We start from the raw sequence: 25,823 nt of genomic DNA, 5'->3' as shown, positions 1-25,823 counted from the left end.
CCTCCTGTTTCTTTTTCTGTCTTCATATTTTCCCTTTCTCTTTTGGGATAGTACTGTTCCTCCCTCTCTGTCTTCTTGTTTCTCTTAGTCTTGGTCTCCTTCTATCTCCTTTTATCTCTGTTTTGATCTCGGTCTCTTTGTCTCTCCTTCAGTCTCTCCATCTGTGTGTGACTCTCTTTCTCTCTCTGCTCCTTTCTGTTGCTCTATTTGTCCTTCAGCCTCTCTGTCTCTGAGTATTTCCTGGCTGTGGTTCTTTTTCTAATAACTCTTTCTCTGTTCCTTCCTATTTCCTTCTCTCTCTTTCTTTCATTTGGAAATATACCTCTCTCTGCCACCTCCCAGGTCCCACCTCTTCTCAGTGATTCACCTCAGCCTGGTGGAATGGTGTTGCTTGCACGACTAGAAAAACTGACTCATCTTTGCTGGCCTTCTCTCCACCTTCCTGGAGTCTCCCTGCTGTAAGGGCTGGGCACAGGGATGGAATGAGGAGAGGGATGTGCATTTGTGCGTGTGTGTGTACATGTGTGCGTGTGTGTGTGTGTGAGAGAGAGAAAGAGCATGTGTGTTTTGGGGGAAGTTGGCTGGGGGAATGGAATGGCCTTCGGACCTCATTCATTCCTGGTGCCTTACTCAGGTCCCCAGAGGCTACCTTTGGAGACTCCTGGTCAGATTTGAGTTTGAAGCTTGGCCCCACCCCAGGAGAGACCAAGAAAGACAAACAGGCTCCCTTATCTATGGAAGATATCCCAGCTGTCTGCTAACCGCAGTCTTTGACGTTTATATTTAGAAAAGGGAGGGAAGTTTGGGCATTCAGCACATTTTAATCTCAGAGCACATAGTTTATGCAGTCTGGTTTGGGCAGAGGGAGAGGTGCTAAATTCAGGAGGATAATTCACTTTTCCCTGGATTGTCGAATTTCTCCTCTACCACTTACCTCAAATGAAATGTTTTACAAATTGGGGCACCTGGGTGGCTCAGTCGTTAAGCATCTGCCTTTGGCCTGGGATCGAGCCCCGCATCTGGCTTCCCGCTCTGCTGGGAGCCTGCTTCTTCCTCTCGCGCTCCTGCTGTTTGTGTTCCCTCTCTCGCTGGCTGTCTCTCTCTCTGTCAAATAAATAAATAAAAATCTTAAAAAAAAAAAAAAAGAAATGTCTTACAAATTGGTATTTTCCATAATAAAAGTAATAACAACACTAAAGCTGCCACTTACTGACTGTTCACTGTGCGCCAGGCACTGTACTAAGTGCTTTGCATACATCGTCTGAATTAACTCTCAGTATGATTCTGTTGATTCTGTTGAGGTAGGCATTTTCACATGCATTTTTCAGTTGAAGAAAAGGAGGATTAGAGAGATTAAGTAACTTGCTTAGAGGAGTCATTTGCAAAGCCAGGATCTAAAACCCAGGAGCACAGTGTGGCCTTTTCTGCTATTCTTCCCTCCCCAACAGGGATTTGATACTGATGTCATAGTAAATGTAATTGTCTAAGTCAGTAAATGTGTGGAGGGCTCAGGAGGGCGACTGCCTCCTTAGGTACTTCAGGGCGTGGCTGTGAAAGCTGTGTTAGTCACAGCTGGGATCAAGGTCTGGAGGAGGAGACAAGAGCACATGGCCCAGCTACTAAAACACTGGATCACGAGTCAGGAAATGTGGGATCCAGCTCCAGGGCCTCTTTGGTAGACATATTGCTTTCCTGAGCTTCAGTTTCCCTTTCTGTAAAATGGGAATTTTTACTTCTATCCCATCTTGCCCACCTCACTGAGCGCTCGTGAAGCCTGAATATGATGGCAAAGGAGGTAGGGGCATGCACTGTAAACTTTAAAGGGCTTTACAAAAGGAGAGGGTTGTAAGAAGAGAGTGGTAATCTTCATCAGAAAGAGAGACAAGAGTCAAAGGATTCAGGGACAGCCAGTATGGGTGCTAAGGTGATGTAGCAGAAGGCTTGGCTGGGTAGAAACACCAGGGTTGGGCAGAGATCAAGAAGCAATACTACTAATGAGGGAAATTTCCTGGGGTGTGGGGATCTACCACCTAGACAAAGCCCAGGGAGGCTCAGGCTGAGAAAGCAAAGTGATAGGCATATATAGAGGAAAATAAAGAGGGTCTCAATGTTGGGATTAGTTACAAGATCAAATCAGGTAAAGGCTGGGCAAGTGTCTGATGCACTCTCTTTCTGTTTATGGCCATTTGCTCTGGCAGAGATGTGAAAAGATTTGCACAGTCTTATAGGAAGACAGGGGTGCAGCTCATGCCCCTTGACCCTGGATTCAGTGTTCTTTCACACAAGATCCACTGGCCTCTTGGGATTGCCCTTCCCAACACCATTCAAAAGTTGGTGTGCAGGGAAACCCTAGTCCACCCCTTCCCTAGTGGGCCTTCTTCTAGCTGGGAAGGAGGGCATGCTAGCTTATCTACTTGATCATTCTGCACACCCAGGCACAGGACTCAGATGATGAGTAAGACAGGCCAGGCCCCTTTCCATAAGTCCTCCTCCTCGTCACTGGGTGAGGGAGACACTAAACAGGTGATTGCAGGCCAGTGGGTTAAGGACCACATTAGTGGGAAACGAGAGCATTATGGGAACCCATCGTATGGTACCTGATCCTTGCTGGATGGAAGGGTGGCCAAGGAAAGCTTTTGGAGAGATATCAGATATGAGCGAAAGCATAAGTTGTCTCCCCAAGTTTGCAAAGTCGAGGCTGAGTCATTAGTTGGTTACCTCTCTGGCCTCACCACTCCCTGATTCATTCAGTGGATCTTTAATGAATGGTTACTGTGTCCTCCCCACCCCCCTCTTTGCTAGACCCTGGGAAACCGTGAGCAAGATGGAACATGAAGGATAAAGCTTCTGCACTCATGGAGCTGACATTTCAGTAATCAAATGAAAATAAGGAGGTAAATAACTAAGCACGGTAACTATAGGTGCTTAGAAGAAAATCAAGAGTTCTGTGATGAGGACTAAGAGAGTAGGTAGGCAGCATAGGTCTGCTGTAGATAGGGTGGTGTGAGGGCTCTGAGGAGGTATAGGACTTCCGCTGCACTGAAGGAAGAGAAGCCGGCTTTCCAGGGCTAAGAGTTCTGGAGGTTCCAGTCCCAGGATGCTAGCCCTACATTCCCCTGCATTATCGTATCCTCATGCCCCCATGCCTTTCTCCTTCCTGTGACACTGGAATTCCTCTGTGCCACTGATGGGTATGTTTCCAGGTTGGTAAAGTTTCTTCACCATCCCATTTTGTGTGTCCTTGGGGCTGAACAGCGACATACCCCAGTCGTTCCCAAAGGATGGCCTCCTGTCCCTCCTCCTAAGTATGGAAACATGCATCTGACATTTTCGTCCTCTTGCCTGGCACTCTGTGGACTCACCCCAACAACAGTCCCTTACATGCACACCACACTTTGGAGATCATCAACCACTTTTATATATATATATAATGACCCTCTTGCAGAGTAGATACTGACATCCTCCTTTAAGAGACAAGGAGACTGAGGCCCAGAGAGACAGAACAATGAGGAAGTGCGTGTGATTGTGAAAAACCCCAAAGGCTCTGGAATAGGGTCAGCCTGGGTTCAAGGCATAGCTTCAGTGGGTAGTAGCTGTGTGGTTGAGCAACGTGCCCCAACTCTCTGAGCCTCCCTTCTGGACGAAATGAGGGTAGTAACCCCAGCTCCACCAGACTAAGTGCTGTTTCATTACACCTGCGGTCAGAGGGGCCCTTCAGGCCCACCATCAGCACAAAAGATTCCTGCCTCTTTACCCAGGGAGGGAGATGTTGAATGAAGTGCTCGGCCCAGAGAAAGTTGGAAGTGTTAGAGGAACTGAGACTCTGATGAGAAGCACATTTTGTACATTTGGTTCTTTCCACTTCACCATAGTGTAACGCTTAGGAATGCACGTTGAAAAAGGAAAGGCAGACGAGAAAACCCTCCGTAGATGCGCGTTGCGAGGGCAGTAAATATACACCGTGGTCCTCAGAGAGTGACGGCAAGGGGGCTTTGGCTGTCCTTCCACCTTGCTCCCTCTGCGCAGCCCGGCCGGTCCCCGGACCAGCTCTCCTCACACATGTTAGCAATACCCACTCCAGCCAAATGCATTAGCCTCATTTGTCCTCAGGATGGTGGGGATGACGAGGGCTTGTATGACCCTGATTAATCCAACTGTAGAAAAGGGCAGGCTCTACTAGCCACGTGCGTATTAATACTGAAGTTAATATTATTAAATTCTGTATTAATAACTAAGTCGCAGGACTCTTTGGGGGGTCGCTCATAAAAGCAACCACTGCAATTCTGCCTTGTTAAGCTGTGAGCACCACAGGGAGAGGGTGGCTCAGTGCTACGTCCACAGTGGGTCGTCCTTTCCTTGAAACCTGTTGGGTGTTTAATAACTGTTTGTGGACTGTTTCAACAGTGGGGTTAACAGGTCCGTCCTAGACCTCAGTGAGAAAGGCACATCAGTTGCTCTTTCTATGAATTTCTCAAAGGCCGAGACTGGGTCTTTGCGGCAGACACCTCTGGGGCCATGCCATAACCTCTTGGCCCATAGCTATTTCAGCTGCAGCTGTGGTGGGAAGTACTGTCTACACCAAGGCTCACCTTGTACTGACAGTGGCCTTAGAAGCAAGCTTCCAGTTTCTTCCCCATGGCATTGTACAAGACAAAGAGCTCCCTGTGCCCACGTGCATGCACAGCTGGAAAAAAAAAAAAAAGTGTGGGGAAATTTTTACTCTTGCTGAGGCTCTCAACCAGTGGTCCTCAGGAATCAAGGAATACATTCTCTAGCTCCTAGCTTTCAGCCAAATAATTCTAGGAGACCTTTCTTTCACTTCTTAGAAGGTCCCTGTAGGATAGAGTTCGCATTCCCCTTCACTCATGGTGGCAAACATAATGACACACATCTATATTGATGTTCCCTTTCCCTTATTTGATTCTTTCCTCTCCCGCATGCCCGCTTCTTAGAATCACCTCCCAAATAAACCGTCTGTACCCAAACCCTTCTCTTAGTCTCTGCTTTCCAGGGAATACAAACTAAGACCTTCTTCTTCATGTTGTGTTCCCAGCCATCACCTCAGGTTACAGTACCCAGTAAATACATTCACTCCCTAGACAAATATTTATGGAGAATCTGCTGTGCATAGTCACTGTGGTAAGCAAACAAAGTCCTTTCCTCGTGGAGCTCATAGTGGGGGATACAGACAATACAATAATTCATCAGCATATGAGAGAGATTGATAAGTTTTATGAAGAGAAATAAAGTAGAAAAGGGGATAGAGAGCAATTAGATGAGACTGAGTAAGCTGGAAAGGCCTTTCTGAGGACATGGCATTTAAGCAGCCATCTAGGCAAGGAGAAGGAGTGCTCATGCAAAAATGTGGGGAAGAGCTCTTCAGGCATCAAAGCCACAGGTGCAAAGGCCCTGTGGTTGGAGCATGCATGGCATGTTAGAGGAGGAGGAAGAACGCCAGCATCGCTGGAATGAGTAAGGAAGACAGTGTAGCCATTGAGGTCAGAAGACAGGGTTAGAGAAAGCAGGAATTGGAAATTCTCAGTGATTTTTATTGAATAATAGAATCTTTGTATCCCTTGCCCTAGGGATATGGGAAGGCTCAGGTTTTGCCGTCTGAGAGCTGTGGATTTGAAGTTCAGGCTTGTTATTTAGATGGAGCGTGACCTTAGGCAATCTGCTTGAGACTTGTGAGCCTTTTTTTTTTTTTCATTTATAGAATAGCAATCATAAAATCTACTTCATAGGATTTGTATCTGGTAGGACTCCTGGTTGCAAGTAACAGAAAACAAATGGAAAGTACTTTGGCAGAAAAGGGAAAATACTGACTCATGTATTTGAAATATCCAAGGGTATATCTAGCTTCAGACCCAACCGATCCAAGGCTTCAATGATGTCATCATCAGGACTTGGACGCTGTCCCAGGAGTTAGTCTGATTGATCAGGCCTGAGTCACTTGTTCATCTCTCATTGGCCTCTGACATGGAATAGCAGGTCGCTGACCACATATCCGTCTCTGGAGGAGGAAGGAGGCCTTACCTCCGGCAAAATCATATAGATTGAAATCGGGGGAGAGGTTCCCTGGTGGAAAATCGGGGTGCTCTTAGTAGAAGGAGGCATGGGTTTAGAGCAGGTCCAACCAACAGATGTCTACTTGAGGACTGGCGTGGGGATGAGCCAGGAGTCCCCTCACACAACTTTTGTCACATAAGGTTCTCCGTAGATGTTCACTGGACCACCATTGCCTTTTTGGCAGTCCCTTCTCTGTCATACCATGGGAGTTCTATGCACCCCTCAAAGAGGTCACACATGAGGCAGCCTGGCTTTCCCAAAAGAGAGTTCTCATGTTCAGTGCCAGTGTTGGGGAGACGGGGATGGATCCAGGCATCGGCCACTAAAGTTCAGTTTCGTAGCCTGCCACATATATCTGCACAGCCAGCCTTATAGTGGGTCCTCGCGACACAGAGGTGACCAGAACACAAATCTTGCTGACACAGCATCTCCCAGTCTGAGGGCACAGGTGCGGTAGAAAAAGCATAGGATCCCATTAGGTAAGTCACTTAGCCCTCCTTCAACCTGTTTCCTCATTTGTAAAAGCACAATTAACCTAAATCTTAAAATTGTATTGAATATTAATAAAGATGGGGTTATTTTTGAATGTTTAATCAAGACAATGGAAGTAAAAGTGTGATGCCATACAGTAACAGTGAAATAAACATTTCCTTTTCCACTCTCCTTTTCTCTTTACCTGCCTTCCGTCTGTCTTCCCTCCCTTCTTTTTAAAAATTAGTTCTTTTGGGGAAAAAAAAAAGTTCTAGGGACTTAGGTATTATATAATGTATCTAAAAGCAGCTGTGTTTCAGCATTAAAAATTTTGCCATCAGACGAACTGATGAGACCTAATGGAAGTATGGTGGCAGGAATGGGGGGCACTCACATTGGTACAGCATGCGTGTCGCAGGAATACTGCACATGTTTATCCCTCACGTGTTTCTCTGATGGTGAAGCGGCAGTCTCTGAGAGTTTAATCGTCCATCCCTAGATAGTATAGTTCTCAAGTGGTGGAGGCTGGCTTCAAAACCAGGTCTCATCTGCCCCCCCAAACCCACTATCTTTCCTCCACCTCATGGTGCCATTAAGATAAAGGTGAGAATCAGACACCCGTTCCTCAGCTTTAAAAACAAAACAAAACGAAACAAAACATGTTTTGGAAGAAACAAATCAACTGCAGCTGAGGCCCTCAAAAAATGCATCTTGTCAGTGACAGGGTCTCTGAATGAATGTCTGCATTTGCCCACGTAAAGGAAAGGTGGGAAGTGCAGAGCCCTGCCCCTCCTTGGCTCTGCAGCAAGGAGCATCCGCAGGTTAGAGGGAGGCTAGGCCAAGAGTGGCCTCCAAATCCCCTCGGCGTTTCCTGAAAAGAACATGGAGGCCAGAGCTGGGGACCTTTCTCCCCACCTGGGCTAAATAACTCACTCCTCCCGCCCCTTATATTTTGGAATTCTTTGCTGCTTTTTTCCCAGCCTGTTTTCAATTTGCTCTTGTGGCCGGCTTTGACTGTGACCTCAACTCAATCAGAAGTGAGAGGAGAAACAGAGAGAGAGAGAGAGAAAATGAGGAGGCAGAGGATTTGAGGGAGTGATAAAAGGAGAGGGCATTGAGGCAGGGGGTGGGGCCTTTAGAAAAATGACTCTGTGCTTTGTTGGGTTGGTTCTGAAGCTTCAGTAGAATAGTGATTGACCTTTTCTGTGGATTGTAATGAGAGCAAGGCTTGAGTCTGAGTGGATAAAGAAATGTGTGGGGGTCTGGCCCAAGCCCACTCGGGTTACAGCCCCAGAAGAGCCATAATGGGGAACAGGCACATTCCTGTACAGCGACTCCCAACTCCCTATCTGTTTTCAAGGAAAGAAAAACAGAGAAAGAATGTTAGAATCTTGGACAGGCATGGGTGAGGCGGTGGCGGCAGCAGCCTGGGTCTGGGAGGATTCTGCCGCTCAGCCGTGACATGCCAGAGAGTTGGGGACAGAGCTCCTGTAGGCAGAGTGTCCCAGTGGAAGGCACATGGAGCTCGGAAGCAAAAGAGATAGGTTTCACTCTGGACTCTGCCCCGGTGTGGCTGCGAAGCCTTGAGTGGGGCTGCAACATTCCTGAACCTCTGTAATGCTATCAGGGAATGTGCCAGGGTCTTAGGATTCAAACATTTGTAGCAATAAAATTTAGAAGCCAACATTTTTAAAACGTTTTTTTCCCCAACTTAAATAAAACATGGACCATCAGTGTATAAAAGAGATCAGACTGGTGTTGCTCTGGTTTGAAGTCAGCGTGGGTATAGGAGGAGACAGACTTCAGCCCCTACCTGCCACGCCTGCCACTCCTTCTCAACCCTGGAGTTCTGCATACTTTGTTTGGCAAACCACTGCTAGAGTATCTTACATAGTGGAAACCTGTTGAACTACCTCTGTCTCTCCTGGGCTTTTTATCCTTCTCAGGGAGTCCAAGTTTAAGAACATGGCCAGGTGGAACTGTGTGCCTCACACAGCGCCTGGCACATGGTAAGTAGAGCTCACGTTCAGGTCGACTATAGCTGGTCAGACATTGAAGAGCAACGTCTGCAGTTTTCAGCGATTTTGTCTCTTGGCTGGGTGATAGGAATTATCACATAGGCTCCAAGAGTCAAGAGATGAAGTTTTTGTCCCAAGTCGACCTTCTACTTTGTGTGTGGCCCCGGACATGCCACTTTCCTTCTCTAGGCTTCAGTTGTCCCTGGAAAAGGATAGGATTTTACCCAAAGGTTGAGTTATAAAATATATATATATATATATATCTGAGGGTCCTTATCTCCTCTGTTATGATGACATTAATAACAAAAACAATAATGGTAGTTAACGTATTCTTGAGCCCTTAGTGTATGCCAGACATTGTGCAAATTGATTTGTAAGCAATATATGTAATTTTTATATGATATTAACAACGCTGTAAGTTTGATACTATTATTATACCCATTTTACATGTGAGAAAACAGATGTAGAGAGTCAAGGAACCTGTCCAAGGCAAGCTGTAATCAGGGGTGAACCAGGATTTAATCCTAGGCAGCATAAATTCAGAACTCAGCCTCTTAACCACTGTGCTGTAGTATTGTTGGTTGAGTTGTCCCACTGCCAGACTTAGGGTACGGTGTATCATGGAACCCTGATGCATGTGTTGAATATACTGATTTTCATGTGTGCATAGAGAAGCCTCCAGGCCTTCCTTAGTATCCCCTCCTCTTAAGTGAGCAAGGACAGTGAAGGAGCACCTCATTCACCTGTCTCCACCTAGGTTACATTTAAACCTTCTGGAATAGAGTGCCAAGAAAAGCAATCCTATATTTTACTTTATGAGTCTGTTCTTGTATTTGAGAACCCTTCCTGTTGTCAGATTACAAACTGTAGAAGGCCAGGGACCATTTCTTTTATTGTTTAATTCCCCAAGCCTATAGAACTAAGAGTGGCATGTGTTCAACTGCAGACTGAACAGAATTGAGAAAGCTCACTTTCTAACGCTATTGTTTTTAAACTTTCCCTAGGAGGCAGCATAGTATAAAAAAAAAAGGTATGGCTTTGGAATTAGGAGGATCTGAGTTCAAATCTTAGCTCTGTCCTTCCCTAAATTTGGAGCTTAATCTTAGCTTTACAACAGAGATATTAACATGTAACTCATTAGGATTGAGTATTGTGACAAATGAAAAAAAGAAAATCTGGTACTAAATGTCAGTTTTCTTTTAATTCTTTTCACTTGAGGGTTATTATGTGTATTTAGTCCCAAATAGAACTGGGCACTACGTGTCCTTAGAATGTCCTCGGTATGACTTGTTATATATGCCATGCTCTCCAGTTTCTTCACTTGAACTAAACCTGTAAACCTTAGAACAGTGTGCCTGTCTTACTGACCTATCAGACGTATTATGAGGCTTTTATCCAGGGTCCAAATTATTCTGAAATGGATTGAACTATCTGGAAAGCTATGCCCATTTGCAAATGAATGTCAACCATATTTTGGCTTGAAGATAGTTAATACAGGCCACAGGAATACTGAATTCCCTCATGAGGGGCCAACTCTTTCAATGGCTATCTAGAAACAAATTGAAAAGCAGACAGACATGGATCCAAGCTCAAAGAAAACAAATGTAAGCTGCCAGACTTGAAATCCTAAGAAACCAAAAGAAACAAAGCCCTTACTCCCTCCTGTGAGTTATTCCATGCTTTTCCCCCTTTCTTCGTTTTTCACCCTATACACTGTTCTGCTTTGGTACCTATTGGCAGAGAGACATTGTTGGTTTATGATTTTACTACGGAAGAAGCTGACGTAAGAAACCTATGGAAGAAATAGGGGAGGGCAAAATCTTCGATGAATAAAGCTTTCATTTACCTTTTCATTTTCTAGCCAAACTGCTAGTTCTAGGCAAAGAATTTCTTCTTAGACTCAGCCTTTCTTTCTAGACTCCAAACTCAGTAAGAGTTATTGACCCCATATTACAGAAAGGAAAACTGAGACTTTGAGAGGTTAAGAGACTTGCAGTAAATGGTGGAAATAGAATTCAGTCTCAAGTCTGTCTGGCAATAGCAGGTGAACCTGCGTGTTGCAGACATCAGCCTGATTCAGACACTTCTCTGTCACCAGTGTATCGAGCCCATGAACTGTAGTTGTCCTTGCAAAAAGTAGAAAACAACACTATACATCAGCTCTGCTATTTTGGACCATAGGGACAGATACTTTATAGAACCATTTACGTGAATCCCCAGGGCCGTCCAGATTGTTCAGTCAGACAAGTGTTAACCTCATTCACTTGTGAGTGAAGAATGAAACTTTTCTTTGAAAGACCAACAGGAGATGATCTGTATATTCTGCCCTCCCAGTTCCCTGCCTCCTTGGGTCACCGTCTTCTCAGACACTTGGCCAGTATTACTGTTCCATGACAGTTTCATTATATTGGATTGTCCTTAATGTCCAGTAGAGAGGATTTAGTCGAATGGACATCTTCCTCTTGTTTGTTACTAAGAGTAAGTGAGTAGAGAGTGTGAGGTATTCCGTATCAGACAAGAAAGAGAAGGAGTGAACCATAGGGAGGCCTCCTATCATTCTAGACTGTGTGGTATAAAATAACTCACATGTTTGTTTTGCTCCTACATCATCCAATTTTAGAATTGGAAGGGAACTTAGAGAACAATTAGTCTGGCTCATTCATTTTATCTATTTTTAAGTAATTTTTATTGATTTTTTTCTTTGTTACAAAAGTCATACATGTTTATTTTAGGTATATATTTTTTTAAAAACAGAGATAATGGGTATTTTTTCTCAATTTTGCTTATCTCACTTTACAAAGCCACTATTATATATTTGCTATAATTTCTTCCTTCTCTTTCTAAATAGATATACATGTAAAAGTTCCAACAAACATTAGAGTATTCTGTAATAGCATAGCCTGTTTTTAACTTACTATCTCTTCATATAATTTCATATTCTTCCACAGTATTATTTTTAAGCTACAAAATATTCCATTGCATCATTGAATTATAATTGATATTGCTATTTCTACATCATTGAACATTTCGTTGTTTCTCAGTTCTTCTTGGTATAAATAATACTGTAATGTTTGTCCACATAACTCAAATCTTTGTGTACCTCTGTGTTCTTATTTTTTTTTAAAGCTCTAATAGTGATTCTACCACTTTGTACAGAGGAGAAAACTAAGGCACAGATATGGGAATTTGCTTGCCCCAAGCTATCCAGCAAATTCTTAACAGACTTAAGACTAGATCTCAAAATTTTAAAAATATTCTAGTAAACTTCATCTGCTTCCTAAAATCCAATGCCTAGATCAACTTTTAGAAATCATGGCGTTCAAGGCACTTGCTCTTCTACTGTCCCTTCCTGTCCCATGGCCTTTATCACTCATCAGTCATAGAACTCTTTCCCTCTCAGCTGGACCAGGTTTCTGTCCATCTCAACATAACACGTCATGTATCTAGTGCCACTGCCCTAAGAGTGACCACATGATAGGAAACCTATCTTACATCCTTGATCCAACTCCTCTGTTATACCAGGAAGGAGAATGCAATCCCAAGAAGGAAGGGCCTTGCTCAAGTAATAAGAGGAAATTAGTGGCAGGAACAAGACCAGAAAAGTTGCTCTGGACAGAAAGCCCTATCCCCCTGTTGCCTTTTCATGCATTTTTAGTACACAATAATTTACCTCATTTGAGCCTTGCTGCAGTTTCATAAAGGTAGGTATTAGTGTGCCCACTTTTCCATTGAGAAAATGCCAGCATAAATTTAAACAAAGAGTCATGAGGGCTAGATATGAATCTGTGTCATGTTCATATGCTGGGCTTGTTTTGTCCACTAATCCTCCTGATAATGATATCCAGACATTTCATGGGTTTGGACAGCAGCAGGAATGTCTGCTCACCAAGGCCTGAGCTGGAGCGCTCATCTCCCTTTGTCTCCCTCCAGGAGAGTTCCTGAGTTTTGCCGATGACTTACTCTCTGGCCTGGGCACATCTTGTGTAGCAGCTGGTCGAAGCCATGGAGAGGTTCCTGAAGTCAGTATCTACTCCGTCATCTTCAAGTGCCTGGAGCCCGACGGTCTCTACAAGTAAGATGTGCTGGGTGTGTGGGGAGTGGAAACAGGACGATTTTAAGTCTGGGAGGCAAGGCATGAGTAATCTGTCCAGGCCAACCAAATGTTTTATAGGCCAGCCCATACATGGACCTTGAGATGTTGAGGTTTAGAAGTGTCCGTTGGAGATGTATGGAACCATTTCTCCTAGTAATGAAGAATCCTTAGCCCAGAGAGGGAACGTGGCAAGTTAGCAAGAAGGGCTGGAATAGGAATGCCTTCCTGATGTTCTTTTCTTAATTCCATGATATCTCCTCTGAAAAAGATTACATTAGCATATCTGAAATATACATATATATATATATATATATGTTTATACACACACACACACACATATATATATATATTTGTTAGTTTGTTTTGCTAGACTCAGCTGCTCTCCTTAGAAATAATGCCATCATCACTCCTTCACAGAGTACATTGGAGTCACTGCATTCAACTTCTAGAGATGCAGAAGGAAATCACTCTAAGGCTCAGCTGGTTAATCTCAGAGGGAAAGGGGGCTCATCTGTCTTTTGTTCCGTTCTCAGTGAGTATTGTCACATTGGGATAAAATCATCATAAACTATTACACAGAATTCTAGAGACATGCTGTCTTCATGTACCCTAATTATGAAACTATAGGCCACTTCCCTTAGCAACCAATTTCACCAATTATTGAAATCATTTGTTTTTCTTTTATTTGCTCAGTGATCCATTTACTTATCTATTTACCTAAACATTAATCCCTCCCTCCTTCCATCCTTTTCTCTCCCCTTTCCTCTCTTTCTCCATCCATCCATCTACCCGTCTATTCATCCACTCTTTTTTCTTTTTTTTAAGATTTTATTTATTTATGTGACAGAGATAGAGACAGCCAGCGAGAGAGGGAACACAAGCAGGGGGAGTGGGAGAGGAAGAAGCAGGCTCATAGCAGAGGAGCCTGATGTGGGGCTCGATCCCAGATCGCCGGGATCACGCCCTGAGCTGAAGGCAGACACTTAACGACTGCGCCACCCAGGCGCCCCTATTCATCCACTCTTATACTCCATCATCCATTCACTTATTCACCACTTCTTTCATTCATTCACATTTTTACTTAGTTATAACTCATTTGCTCATTCAGCAGACATTTTCTGAGTGCTTCCTATGACTTGGTACTAACCTAGAAAATGTGGGTATGGAAGTTTCTATTCTCAAATGACTTATAACTTAATGGTGGTATGAAAGGCCACAGACTGTGGATTCAGATCTGGCTTTGACATTTTTAGTTATGTCACTTTAGATGAGTTGGTTTACCTCCATACGCCTCAGTAAAAAATAATAATAAAACCTAGGCTGTAGAGTTGCATGAGAATTAAATAAGAAACACCCTAGCACAGCAACTAAGTATGTGCTCAGTAAGTATTATCCCTCCACAGTCTGAATCTCCTTCGCCTCCAAACCACATCCCATCCCTACTTCCTCTGGAAAATACCAATTTTCTCAGGACTATGGCAGCCTTTGGAATACCCAGCATATTCAGGCTCATTGGTAACACCCAACAGATTCATGCACCAAACTCAGGAATATCACTGTACGCTAGAAATTGGGCCTCTGACCCTGGCTCTGCCACTGACGGTCTCATAGATACGGGGGCCCAAGTTTTATTTTGTCAGAATGGCAAAATCAACTGGGGACAGTGAGAGCTCTGGGAATGGAATCTCCAAAATACCATAGACGATCAGATCTCTTCTGGTAGGACATGTCAGCAAACTTCCTAGAGGAAGTAGCATTTGCTTCAGGCCTTAAGTGATGACTTGGGATCCAGATCTTGAGAGCATGACTCCATAGCTTCTTAATCACTAAGTGCTGACACCTCTTGAGCTCTAGGATCACTCCGTCTATAAAATACAAGTACGTGACTGGATTAAGAGCTGTAAGGTCTTTTCCAACTCTAAAAACTATGATCATATGAAGAAAGTAACACTCGTGAAAGATTTCATGATAGCTGACTTCTGGTTCCTCTGTCCCTCATTATGGGCAGAGACTCCAGGCAGACAGATCCGGGTTCAAGTCTCTACCCTGCACCTACCAGCTGTGTGACACTGAGTGAGCTTCTCAACCTTCTGAGCTTCCACTGCCGCCTCCGTGAAAATGGGGATAATGACCGTGAGGATTTGATGAGATAATGCGCAAAGCTCTCCACTTGGTGATGAGCTCCCAGTAAGAGTGTGAGAAGTGTTAGCTGTTACCACTGTTGTTCTTGTTGTGCTAATAATTAATTTTAACTCCCTTCCCCTCCCTTTGCCAACTTCCTGGGGTAGCATCTAGCAGAGAGGGACAGAGCCCTGGCCCATCATTCCTACCCATTGAGACGCAAGCAGTAACCCCAGTCTCTGAGTGACAGTGTGGAGTTTTGACATTAGCCACTCTGAAATCCTACAGGCCCGTTATGTAGAGAGCAATGAAATGTTTTGTGGAACCCCAAAAGCAGTTAACACTGAGAGCTGACAAAGCAGTTGACATCCTTTAGAAGTGACGATCGTTTTCCCTCATCTCTTCTTTTCCTTCTTCTTGATACCCCCTACCCCCTTCCCACCCCTTGAAGTAGGACCATCCTTTCTTCTTCTGTCCTGGAAATGTGCTTGTCATGAGCTTGTCATCCCTAACTCTGAACACTTCTTTATTTTATTTTTGAAATTGATTTTATTAATGGCTGTGGAATCTGGGCTGTTCTGACAAGGAGCCCAGGGTGTGGTTTGGACCCATGTCTCATCCTGCTGGTGGCTTTCCTTCCGTGAAGTCTGACCAACTCAGTCTTGAGTTTTAAAATAGTTGCATTGTCAGTTCTTGGGGTTTCTCATTTTCTGCTTGCTCGTTCCTTTTACCAAAATTAGTTTTCTTACTCTTGGGTCGAAAAGGCTGTGTGTGTGGCAGTAGAAGGAAGACAGGCTTTGGGAACAGGCTGAGCTGAGTGCAAATCCTGATTCTTCCCTTTCCTCAGAACCTGCCCTGGGAAAAGTCATTTCTCACTGCTCTATACAATAGTGTCTTCCTCTGGAAACAGGGAGCTGGTAATTGTTTTGCTCTTATGGGGTTAAAGGGAAGAGCATTAAGTGAGAAACTCCACGGACAGGATTTTGCCAGAATGCCTTGCATATAGTTACTGTTTTGTTCTCCTTGACTCCATTACTGGTTATCTGTACCTTTAACGAGGACATTTCCTGGATGAGCCATTCCCTATGGGGCAGGTTGGGGTGCTGCTAGCCTTGGAAAAAATGACCATCCAGGATCCTATGGGAATGAAATAGGAGGAGAAGAGAACATGGGTCCAGACCCCAGAGTTTTAATTAAGCACAGGGCACCCAATCCCCCATGGACACTGCCAGAGGTGGAATAGGATTCAGGGGGCACAGGCGTGGAGGACCAGTCTCTCAGGCAGGTAGTCTGAGTTCACATCTCATTGCTGCCACTTCTATCTTGGGACCTTGGGCTAAACATCCAGGTCGTCTCCTCGTTCTGTAGATTCAGCACTTTCAAAGTGAAGGTGTGTTCGATCCACCCCAGCATGAGAGTTCAGAAAATGCATACTTTCGCCAGGATTTCTTTTCATTCTTTTCCACCTTCTCCTTTTCTACCTCTACTTTCCTGCCTCTCTTACTTTGGTTTCACCCCACTGCACCTCCCTGCATCTCTGTTCATCTTTCATGCCTTTCGTTCCCTCTGTGGGTCACTATATTCTGCCTAGCCCACTGTCTTTGTCTGTCTGCCATTCTCCCAGCCGTTCCTTCTTTGCCTTTCTATTTGTTATTCTCTTAACTTCTGTTTGTCTGTGTGTAACTCAGTTTCTCTGTCCTGTTTCTTACTGAGTTTGGATTCCTCTCTGTCCCTCCATCTGTCGGTCTGTCTGTCTCTCTCTCTGAATGCCCACTCCCTCTCTCCACTCCACCTAGGAAGGCAATTGCTTTTGCAGCCCCTCCATCCATGTAATTTTACACAGCACCACAGGGTCGAGACCAATTAGAGGAGTGAAAGTCAAGGCTGATTTTCTGTCCTAAGCTCACCCTGGTGTAGCAAAACAGAAACATCAGCATTTGGGCCCTGTTTAAATTGAATTTCCTTGTTTGTTCCATTTGTTTTGCTTTTGAATGAAAACAAACAAAGAGCAGCAGAGGAGAGGGTCCCCAGAAGGTCTGACAGTGTGGCCAGCTCCTGCACCCTTGGGTTGTTGGAACTGGTGAGCGACCCCCGAGCAGGAATCCCCACTCAGGGTGGATGGGTCAGGCCAGCCTAGACATCCGTGGTCCCTGCCCTTGCCTGGCTAAAGGCCTAGACACCCTTCTTGTCGCCGTTCCCCAATTTCCTATTACCCAAGGTAATTAGCCTCTGTCTTGTCTTGGCTGCCTTGCCTTTCTCTAATCATGGATGACTGCCAAAGGGTCCTGAGCAAACATGCAGCAGCAGCCAGGCCCAATTCCTGGGGGGGGGGGGGCTCATTCCCACACATTCGGAGATTTGCCCCAGGCCCGTCCTTCACCTCCGTGGCCTCAGCTCTGTGAAAAGAATGCCAAGGGACCCTGGGTACTGCAACCATGTGCCAACATCCACGGTGGGACCATAGGGGAGGGGGAGGAGAGGGGTTCCTTCTTAGCAGGGTTGGGCGGAGTTGGAGGAGAGGAGTAAAAGGAAAACCAGGGCCCGGGAGAAGAGAAGGCATTGTAAAAAATGAGCCTGAGGTCAGGAGTCAGACAGCAATTCCCACACTTGCTCCCAGTGAGACCTGGGACCCGTTCTTCCCCCTGCCCTGGCCTTGATGTTGTCATCTGTGCAATGGAAAGGTTGCACTCTGTGCTCTAAGGCGGGTGCACTGAGGTGGGGTTGCAGACTCTACCAGAGTCTCGGTGCCTCCAGTACTTCCTGGATACTGGCAGTAGTGGGGGTAGTAATAGCTGACTGAGCGTGCACATGTGCCAGGAACCACACCCAGGATGTGACATGTGCTATATCATGTAATCCTTGCCATGACCCTATGGATCCTCTTACTCATCACCTCCTGTTTCATCGGTGGGAAAACCGGGGCTTAAAGGGGTAAACATTTTGCCCCAAATCACATGACAAGAAGAAGTAGAGCTGAGATTCATAGCCAGGCTGACTCTGACACCCACCCTCCCCTCCCCTCCCCTCGCCCCACATGCTCTCCCTGTCCTTGTCCACCACACGTGTGGGGTTGTCAGAGCATGAGGGCGAGAACAGCCCTGTTTGCAATGGAAGGAGCACTGGGGCCAGGCAGAGCCAGATTGCGGCCTGCAGACCCCCAGGTAGGGTACTTGACGCTCGTCCTTCTCATCTGGGAAATGGAGCTTATGAACCTGATCCATAAAATGAGATGATTAGTCTTACCTCCTCATGTCGTCACAAAGATTAAAGTGAGTAGTAGATGAGGAAGTGCTTTGAATTTTTCATAAGGTCACGTGCTCATGACGGGTTTTCTCGATCACCCCGTTTGTCAAAGATCAACAATGGGGAGGGCAGTAGACATCTCGAATCCACATGCCCCTCTCCACTCACCGCCTCACGTACATATTTTTAAATTAGGCCTTTGAACTCAGACAGAGGGGCATTTTTACCTCGGCTCCAGCACCTACCCACAGTGTGGCCTTGAGCAAATTTCTTAACCTCTCTGAGTTTCAGGTTTTCATCTGTAAAATGGAATCACAAGAGGACCTTTCCCATAGGGTTGTGAGGATTCAATGAACTGAAACATGTAAAGAGCACAAGATGGCGTCTAGCTCGTTGTCTGTACTTAATAAACGGCAGGATGAGGAATACCACTGTCCTTTCCGTCAGTGACAGCAATCTTTACCTAAGCAATCAGGCCTGGTGTTGCCACGTTGACACTGTTGGGTTCACAGCATTCCAGTGGGAGAGCACGTTTAACCTTTATCTCTCACAATGGCCCTTTCCTCATCGTCCCCAGGCTCTTGCTAGAATGTAGCGGTTTCTTCCTTCCTCAAGGTCTTAGCTTCTGCCTCTTCCCTTTCCCCAGGGTAGACCTCTCCTGGCTTTTCCCATGATGGCTCCCATGATGGTTCCCTTTCTCCTTCATGTTTGTAATTACATGTCATGTCGTCTCCTTACAGAGGCCTTCCTTGACCTCATTATCTGCAGTATGTCCTGCCTGCCACACATAGAGACACACAAAGCCATGTACTTACTAAAGCTGTGATGATTTAGTATCTGCTTGTTTGTTGTCTGTCTTTCCTCATCGGACTGTCAGCTGCATAGAATAGGATCTGTGTCTGCCTTTTTATCCTGTATCCCTGGTGCCTAGAACAGTGACCGATGCCAGTAGAGAATCCAATAAATAGTTGTTGAATGACTGGAATACATTTCCAAGTCAGTGCCAAAATCTGGAGACACTGACTTTTCCCCTTCACTCATTCACAGCCTCTCACTCCCTTTCTTACCAGATATTCAGGGGACATCGACTGTGTGCCAGGCTGTGGTCCTAGGATGTACCCTATCTCTGTGTCTCTGTATCTACCTTGAGATTTGTCTGTCTGCCTACCTACCTACATACCTATCACAAACCTTAGCTAATTTAATCCTCCAAACAACTCTCTAAGGCAATTACTATTATTCTTATCCAAGAGATTAGGCAACTAAGGCACAGAGAGTTCAGATAACTTGACCAAAGCCTTCAAAGCCAGTAAGAGGAGAAGCCAAGCTTTGAATTCAGCTCAGTTATTTCCAGAGCCTGAACTCAAAATTTCCACACTAGATCATGAGAAGTACTAGCCATGTAGAAATGGTGAGGGTCAGGGGGTGGAATCTGTTCAGAGGGATCTTTTATGCAAAGACCCATGCATGCCCAGATGAGTTGGAAGCAATATGGAAAACAGATTTTCAGTCCTGACACCAAAAGCTGCCTGTCTACTACCACCGAAGCCCACACTTCCTCCTGCCTCTGCAGTCCTGGCCCGGCCACACCTGCAGGTGAGCTCTGAGTCTGCACGATGACCTCTGCTTCTCTTAGCCATGCACTTCCCATGCCATTTTTGAGCTACCCAGGATCCTCAGCTCTCATCTGCTGAGTTGTTTCCCAGTGTCTCCAGATGGCCATGTGTTTCTGCAAACAAGTCCAGGCTCCCGGCCCAAAGATGTTGTTCCAAAAGCCCAGAGAGATGGGAGCCTTTGGATGGAGGGAGCATTGCTGGGTCCCCATCACCCCCAAGACACCACCCCTGCTTGGGCACAGCCTGGGCAGTACATTGCAGAAGCAGCCAAGGCCACCGCCATGGATACTATAATTATATATTAGATGAAATCCCAAAGTTTCCCTTTATTTACATTCCTACCCTACCCTCTTCATTTCCTCTCTTCATGCCAAGAATCAGCACAGGCTTTACTGGAAACAGCATGAAAGTCATCAGGAGCCCTCTAAGGCTGGCTTCCAAAAGTGCTTGCCCAGATGATGGGAGGCGAGAGACCCGAGGGTCATCTTGCTTCTGGCTCTAAGCTGCTGTGAGGCCAGGGGCAAGGATTTTCCCCTTTGGAGGCCTCCAGGTCTCCATTTGTAGAAAAGGGATTGAATGAGGCTAACCCAAAGGACCATTTCATGAATTTGCAGCCTGTGCATCTCAAGAGATAATGGAGGCAAGGAGATGGACTCAAGCCCCTGGTGACTGGGGAGTTTGAGTCTGAATGGAAGAGCTTCATTCAGCTTTAAGGCCCCATACTTCTGTCTTTCAGTTTCAGTGACCCTGTCTGATTAGTTGGCCTTCTGAGCCAAGTCCCCACTGAGACTGGGCCCAATTTCTGAGGGGACTCTCAGCATTTAGGAGAAAGAAGATAGGCACAGAAGAAGCCTGTCATGTTGACCAGGGCCCTGAGCCACAGCCTCTGGACCAATGCGAGCTTGAGGCTGAGGCCCAAGGTTGATCCAGGACACACCAGGGCAAAGAGCCAGGACAGGCCTGACAATTTTTGTCCTGCTCTTTACTGGCTTTTTTTCCCCAGTGTGATACTTTCTCAGTTCTTTTTTCTTCTCTTCAGTCCTCCTTCCCTCCCTCCCTTCTACCACTTCCTTTCTTTCTGTCTTTCTCCACCGTTTCTCCCTTCCTCCACTCCCTCCTTCCGTCTCCCTCCTTCCATCCCCCTCCCTTATTCTCTCCCTGAATCCCCTCCTGTTTTTCCAACATCTCTTCTTTCCTTTCCCCTTTGTCCATTTCTTCATCGTTTGACTCTTTTCTTTCCCCCCTCTTTTTTTCCCTCTCACTTTCTTCTTCTCTCTCTGTCTTGGTCATGGATGCTGCCTGTCTCTTGGTGTCACTCTGACTTTCCATCTGTCTAGTCTTTTTTTTTTTTTTTTTTTTTTTTTTTTCTTGTTTTTTTTTTTTTTTTTTTTTTTGATCTGCGTGTCTTTCTCTTATGCTTGCCATCTCTGCATGTGCATGTCTTGTCTCTTTCTCCTTTACTTATCACTTCTCGGTCTCTGTCTCAGACCCAAGATCTCTGTTCTTTCATTTTTCTGTGCATTCCCCACCCGTCCCACCGACCCCCTTCCCACCCCAGCCTAAATACAAGGGTCTGAGCCCGTAATATGATCTGGAGCAAGGAGCCAAGGTATGGCCAAGGGTCCCAGAGCCAAGCAGGGGCAGGGGCTTCTGATGCCCTCAAACCTGAATGGAATGTGAATGCTCTGTGGCTGTGGCTCCCTGTCCTGTTGGTTGGGAGGTAGGGTTGGGGGAGGTAGTGACAGAGGCAGCCTAGCGACTCAAGACTCAATTCCCTCTAGCATCAGGTCATTCTGACCTCTCCAAAGTGCACAGTCGGGGCCCCAGAGAGGGAAGAGCTGTCCTCCAGCCAGAAGCATATACAGCCATGCATCTCAAGCCAAGAGAGACTCGGTAGAGGAAAAATAAAGCTGTTTTTCAGCTGACAGACAGTGAGGCTCCTAAAACCTGCTGGGGACTCTCCGACAGGCTATTTCTTTCCCCAAACTGCGTCAAGATTTCATCCAGGAATGGGACACTGGCCAGAGTTCTGGAGGGACAGGGCACAGGCTGCTCGTGTGAACTCATGAAGGGTGGATGGGTGGGAGCTGAGGCCATGCTGGAAAGCTAGGCCTTGAATGCCGGGCAGAGGAGTTGGACTTTATCCTGCAGGCAGTGGGGAGTGAAGAAAAGCTTGAGGAGGGGCAGGTGATATTGAAACCTGTGTTTTGAGTTGACTACTCTGACCCTCTGACCATGGTGTATAGAACAGGCTGGGTGGACTTGAGATTCCGGGGAGGGGGACCGGGTGGCATTTGATGTAGGGAAAGGGAGAGGGTGGGGTCCTTACACATTTGGGGAACCAATGAGTGGTGTCCTGTAGGGTATGTGTTGGGCCAAAGTGGAGCAGTATGGGCTCAGCACAGTTCTGGAAACATCTAAGAACAGCTTTTCCTATTCTTAGTAACCGACTACAGTGCAGAGTGCTGAGGAAAAGGACGTATTTGTTGGGCATCTCCAATGTGTCTCACACTAAGCTGGGTACTTGGGATGCAGAACTCACCAGGCCAGACAAGGCCTCTGTCCTCACAGAGCTCACAGTTATGGTGGGGAAGCAGAAGAGATGAGACCATTCCATGATGCTTCACTTCGTGCTCTGACGAGAAAGTCCAGGGGCTGCAAGAGCACTGAGGAAGGACTGCTAATCCAGCCAGGTCTACTGCAGGCCTGCTCTGCAGATCTACTGCCAAGTCTTCCTGAGGAAGTAAAGGAGGGGTTGCACTGGGTTGAATAGTGCACTGCCTCTGCGTCTATGTCTACCCACCATGTCTACCCAACACCTCAGACGTGCCCTTCTTTAGAAATAAAGTCTTTGTAAATGTAACAAGTTAAGGATCAAGATGAGCTCATACTGGGTTGTGTTGGTTCCTAAATCCAGTGTAGTTACTGGTATCTACCATGTGAAGACAGAGGCAGAGATTAGAGTTTTGCTAGGTGCCTGTCAGAAGACATTCCAATGCTGGCCCTCAGTGGGATGGTAATCTCAGGCGGGCAGTGAGAGCTGCATGCTCAGGGCAGCAGGAGGCTAAGGGAGACGGGTAAACTCTCCCCTAGGCCTTGTTAAGGAGGAACTTTTAGGTGATGACAATGGGTCAGCGTGACCAGGTGGTTATTTATGATAGGGAGCGGTGGGGACTGTGGTAAACTAGAAATGGAGCAGAGAATACTTAGCCCTAGATGATTATTACTGTGTGAGAGTGTAGACCCAATGTTGAAAAATATTCCAAGCCATAAATCTAGGAGTTTAAAGTGAAATCTCTTAATTAGTACTTGCTGGCAACCAATTTAAAATTGGTCACATAGACCAATTCTGTAAGTCACACTTTGCCTACAGGTTGTTAATTCAGAACGTCTAATCTAGGTCAACTCTCTCAGTGTATAAATGTGGAAGCTGAGGCTCTGAGAGGCTCATAGACTTCACAGTCAAAGCAAAACCAGGAGTGGTCCTGACAGCTGATCCAGGCTCCTTTCCAAGAAGCCTTGACCCCACCTTCTACCGTAGGGTCACCTTGTTAGAGGGGAAGCACAGAGACAGCTCAGCATGGTGAGAGGTTCCTGAGATGGGATCACAAGGCACTCTAGGTTCCGTATTCAGCTTTGCTACCCAACCACACGGGACCTCAGACAAAGAGCTTCCTTTTCCTGAACTTCAGTTTCTTCCTTATCACAGTGAAAGAATCAGATGGGGAAATCCCTTCCTTCTCTGATTTCTAGGACTCTAAGAACTCCTGAAGGTAGGAATGGACTCGGGCTAGAAGCCAGGCCTCCTAACTTTTCCCTGCTCCCATTGTCTTGGCTGTGGGTCTATCACTGCATGCCAAGGAGCTGCCTGCCCCCGACTCCCACCTCCACCTGTAAAGGAGGCTGTGGCTGTGAGCGGTCTTGAGGGTCATGACTGGGAAGGTGTTAGCAGACTGCAGGGGACCACCACGAATGACGTGTGGAAACTCAGGCAAGACACAATCCAGATTTCTGGCATTTTTCTTTCTGCTCTGTTTTCCTTTCTCCCAAGGACAGTCTCTCCCATTTACCAACAACCCATTGTGCTTTCACATTTGAAATACAGTATAATAGAGCTCGAGGCTTCGGAAATCGTTGGCCTGAACCTTCTCTCTTTATGGAAGAAACTGAAGCTCAGGGAGGACACAGGCCTGTCCTCTATCTCTTAGAGAATCAGCGTCAGAGCTGGGCTAGACAAAGGCTCCACTCCCATACAGACCACCTGCTGCTTTCTTGTCCTGGATCCAAGCATACATGTGCCCCTTATCATATTGGAATCAGATTGCGCTAGGGTCAGTTCAAATGTCAGGTAGTTTCTGGCTATATAAGATATTGATTTTCCCTGGGTCTCAATGTCCACACCTGCAAGCTGAGGGTACTGCTATTTACTACATTCGTTTTGCTGTGAGGCAAGTGTGGAGTGGTTAACACATGTGCAGTTCCCCGGCGTAGACGTTCACACAGTAGGTGCTTAATATCAAGTACATATCAAGTGCATACGAGGCGTATCTTTAGTAGATCTTCCTCAAGGATGACCAAAAAGGGGACTCGTGATCAGCTAATTGTCCTACCCACTGTGAAGTTGCTCACCTGTCTCTGTTCTCTGAGCATCTTCTAGGAGGCCTTTGGCCATAAGATGTGACAAATTTGGGATTGTTTTCACAAAGTTATCTGACATAACAAGAGAGGCCTTCCCTTTTTCTTTTCTCCTTCTGTTGTCCCTTGAACCCATCCCAATACAGTTCTCCTGATGAGAGGGAGCTAAGACTGTCAGTGATCCAAGAGTAGACGTGTTTTAGAACCCATGCTTTAGGAATCTGTGGGCTCCTAGCATAAGGCCTGGCGTTTAGTAGGTTATCAAGTCAGCAAACACCAAAGGTCTGTAATAGGTATTGCAGGTTGAATAGAGGGAGTCGGTACTTCATGTAAGCCTCTATGACTGTTCATCAAGACCAGAGCAATGACATGGCTCCGGCCTTCTGGTCACTGTTGTCATTGAACGCTTATCAAGTTCTGACTCCCTGCCACACTAACTCTTTGATCCTTCACAATATGGCTCTGAGGTAGGTACTGTAGTATCCTTGTTTTATATATAAGAAAACTAAGGGAGGCTAAGTGCCTTGTTCAAGGCCGTCTAACTGGTAAATGGCAGAACCATGGGTCTAACACAAGATGCCAGGCTCCAAAGTCCACACTTGTATATTCCTAGGCGTTCCTCTTATAGGCAGTGGTGTGGCTGAAATTTGAAATCTTACAGCTCAGATTGAGAGAGCTTTGTCCAGTGTTGGGAACAAACTTGTAAGCAGCTAATTATTCCGGGGTGGAGGGTGATTTGCCCATAATAAAGGCATGGAAATTCTGAGGAGGTTGTGATCTCTCACAGCCAGTGTACCTTGGGGGAAGTGCATTTGAGCTGGGTCTGGAAGAGTGGATAGCACTGACCCTGACTGTTTAGAATTAGGAAAGTTAATGCATCCTAGGCAGAGGAAACAGCTGAACTAAAGACGAGAAGGTGGGAAATAGAACACACAGTGGAACAGCAGAAGGTTCAGGATAGTTGAGATATACAGTGTATGAGGTTGGAGAGGCAGAACTTGCAAGGCCTCATAATGCAGACCAGGGAACCAATGATTCATTCTGAACAGCAGTGAGAAGGCCACTTTGGACTCTAGAGTGATCTCTGTGGAGCGTGGGTTAGATTAGGGACACTTAGGAAGCTGTTGTAATCGTCCTGCTGTAAGAGATAAGGAATCTGGAGTGGGAAGAGTGGCCGAAAAGGATGAGAGCAGGAAGTGGGTAAGGAGAGTTGTAGGCTGTGGGCTTGTGCTCACAGGTTTTTTGGAAGTCCATAAGCCAGCCTCGCTGAGAGGATACAGCACGGAATTCAGAATTTTAAAATATGTGTTTAAATTTCATAGTCGGGTGATCTTTGAAAAAATATGTCTAACTTTTGAGACCAAACCTTTTTCTGCATCCTGAAAGTGGGAGTAAAAAATTCGACCTCAAAATATGTATGTCAAATGAAAAAAAAATTTTTTCTATGTGTCAATTCCTTTTATTTATATAAATTTCCTCCCATCCTTTCCATTTGTTTCAGTCTTATTGCAGTAAGCTTTCACATTCATTCTCCCTCGTCCCTCCCCCCCACAACTG

The 25,823-nt window shown here is 45.8% G+C and overlaps 1 protein-coding gene across 1 annotated transcript in view; it reads left to right on the top strand.

Moving 5' to 3' along the window:
- Nucleotides 1-25,823, top strand: part of ASTN2 (astrotactin 2) — an 844,435-nt gene that overhangs the window by 779,842 nt on the left and 38,770 nt on the right. Inside the window, 1 exon segment of the mRNA XM_040631793.1 lies at nt 12,489-12,630. Coding sequence (XP_040487727.1) covers nt 12,489-12,630 — 142 coding nt within the window.

Source organism: Ursus maritimus, unplaced genomic scaffold (assembly GCF_017311325.1).
Source record: "Ursus maritimus isolate PB19 unplaced genomic scaffold, ASM1731132v1 scaffold_17, whole genome shotgun sequence".
Classification (NCBI taxonomy): Eukaryota; Metazoa; Chordata; class Mammalia; order Carnivora; family Ursidae; genus Ursus; species Ursus maritimus.
The sequence above is the reverse complement of the archived record's forward strand: the minus strand, read 5'-3'. Positions and strand labels throughout refer to the sequence as shown.